General features: G+C 34.2%; 1 protein-coding gene across 1 annotated transcript in view; it reads left to right on the top strand.

Annotated features, from left to right (window-relative positions):
• The window catches only part of LOC113803547 (DNA mismatch repair protein Msh6), a gene marked incomplete at its 3' end in the record, with an annotated part of 11,782 nt that overhangs the window by 6,525 nt on the left and 2,757 nt on the right, over nt 1–2,500 (top strand). Inside the window, 7 exon segments of the mRNA XM_027354333.2 lie at nt 9–143; nt 319–454; nt 722–861; nt 1,041–1,184; nt 1,494–1,704; nt 1,914–2,125; nt 2,275–2,387. Of these exon segments, the coding sequence (XP_027210134.2) occupies nt 9–143; nt 319–454; nt 722–861; nt 1,041–1,184; nt 1,494–1,704; nt 1,914–2,125; nt 2,275–2,387 (1,091 nt within the window).

Here is a 2,500-nt window from a genome sequence, read left to right as displayed (position 1 = left end):
CTGCTTAGGGTCTGAGGCAGTGGTGGGAACTCAAATCTCGTCATTATGATACAGTACTGTTCTTCAAGATGGGTAAATTTTATGAGCTGTTTCATATGGATGCTATGATTGGAGTCCAAGTACTTGGCTTACTTATGATGAAGGTAAGGAAGATGTGTGTAAAAATATAAAACAGGGATAGGAAGAATAAAGAAGTTTGTTTTAGTTTGATTGTAAAAGAGATTGTGGTATGGGATGACATTTGTATGAATATCTATTTCTATATATTCAGTATTTATTTTTAGGGTTTTTTATCAATTTAAATGCTTTCTCTTCAAGGGCGAAAAGGCACATTCAGGTTTCCCAGAAATTGCTTATGGACGATATTCAGCCACTTTGATTGAGAAAGGTTACAAGGTTGCACGTATTGAACAAACAGAAACCCCAGATATGATGGAGAAAAGATGCAAAAACAGTAAGCAGATTTTTTTCTTTTTAGTATAGTATATGTAATTTGAAATTTTTTAAAATAATAAATAGATAAGTAGATAACATATATCCTGTTGCTAGACTTTTTCTTTCTTTATTTATTATTATTATTTTTTTTTTATATAATTGCATGATAAAATTTATTTAGGTATACTACATTTTTTTATTATTATTATTTTTAGTTATACTTGTACTGCAAGTTATTTGGTGATTTTACAATATACCACCCCTAACCTTGTACAACATTTCTCAGTGGGCCGTCCAACAAAGTTTGACCGTGTTGTTAAACGTGAAGTGTGCCAGATTAGTACAAGAGGAACTCGAGTTTACAGTGTCTTGGATGGAGAAGCCTCAGAATCCTCAACAAATTATCTTCTGGCTATTTCAGAGAAGGTTATTTTTATATATATATATTTTTTTTTGCATTATAAATTTGAAAACTTTAAGTATCAATAAGTTAGTTTGAGTTTGTGAATGAAAGGGTATAACTTTTTTTTCAAATTTATTAATGTTTATTTGTATTTAGCAGGGAGATTTCATTAGGCTTTAATATTTCCTTTTTTTATGTACAGATAAAAACTGGGGCTGGTGAGGGTCGTGAGTTTGGTGTAGCCTTCATTGACACCAGCATTGGAACCTTCCATATTGGCCAGTTTTCAGATGACCGCCATGATTCACGGTTAAGCACCCTCATGGCTCACTATCCACCAGCCCAGGTAAGTGAGAAAGGATTGCTTGTTTTATTTCTGTAGAAATATATGTCCCCTTTTCCTAACACTTTTATTCCTCTTCTTTTTCTCTACTCAGATATGATTGCTCATAAATGAAGGAATGATAATCACAAATATATACTTCATCTTGAGTACAGTACAGATATAATTCTTGAAATTCTAGAGCATAGTATCTTGCTGTGATCATTCTCATTTATATTTGTCACTGTTCACTGGCCTTTGCTTGTTTAATGTATATATGTATTCCCATTTTCATATACCTTATTCCCGTGTTTAATAAGTTTGATTTTCTAGATTCTCTATGAACGAGGACGACTTTCACAGAAGACCCAAAAACTTGTTACAATGTCGGTGCCTACCAATCTGCGAGAGGCCCTGGTGCCTGAGAAAGAATTTTGGACAGCTAGCAAAACATTAAGTTTCTTAGCTGATGGCACATATTTCAAGGATGAGGAGGGAGGATCTTTGCAGTGGCCTAAAGAGATTCAGGAAATGTTAGATAAGAGTAAGTTTTCTTTTACTGCTCTTCTTTCAGACCATTAACTAACATGTTTTGTATATATAACTTGCATTACACTTTTATAAATGTATCAATTGTTATACATGGAACTAAATGCTGAATGCATCTGTATCTCTGATTTGAAATGCTCTTGTTGTATCATCTGTTAGTGTTGTATATCTTTCATTTGTTAATACTCACTTTCTTTTGAAAAGGTGATACCTTAGGAAAAAGTCCATCTCCAGAATGGGAACTTGGGTTATCTGCCTTAGGTGCTCTTGTTTGGTACCTGATGGACTGTCGCTTAGAGGAGCAGTTGCTCACTAGGAAAAGGTTTGAAATATACAGTCCCCTAGATGAAGCAGTATCAACCAGACAAGGAAAGAAGGAGTCGGTTCCTGCGTTTATTAGTGGGAGGCACCACATGGTAAGTTGATGTTTCTTACTGATTCATAGAAAACATTGTTTAACATTTAATATTTCAGAGCTACTATATTTAGCTGTCTTTAGTTCATAGTAGAGTAAAATAACTTTATCACCAGTTCCTTATTATGTTTATTTTAATGATTTATAAAGGTCCTGGATGGCACAACCTTGCGGAACTTGGAAGTGTTTGAGAACAACAATGGTGGCTTTGAAGGTACCCTCATTGACAGACTTGACAGATGCTCCACACCATTTGGCAAAAGGTATGATCTGAATACATTCCATTCCTATTGTGACAGTCCTTCATTTTAACTCAAAGCTGCTGGGTAGTCAGACTGTCTACTTTTATTTTCTTTTGTGAATTTTGTTTGCACAT

This window comes from Penaeus vannamei, chromosome 21 (assembly GCF_042767895.1).
Source record: "Penaeus vannamei isolate JL-2024 chromosome 21, ASM4276789v1, whole genome shotgun sequence".
Lineage (NCBI taxonomy): Eukaryota > Metazoa > Arthropoda > Malacostraca > Decapoda > Penaeidae > Penaeus > Penaeus vannamei.
This window is presented reverse-complemented; position numbering and strand designations above follow the sequence as displayed.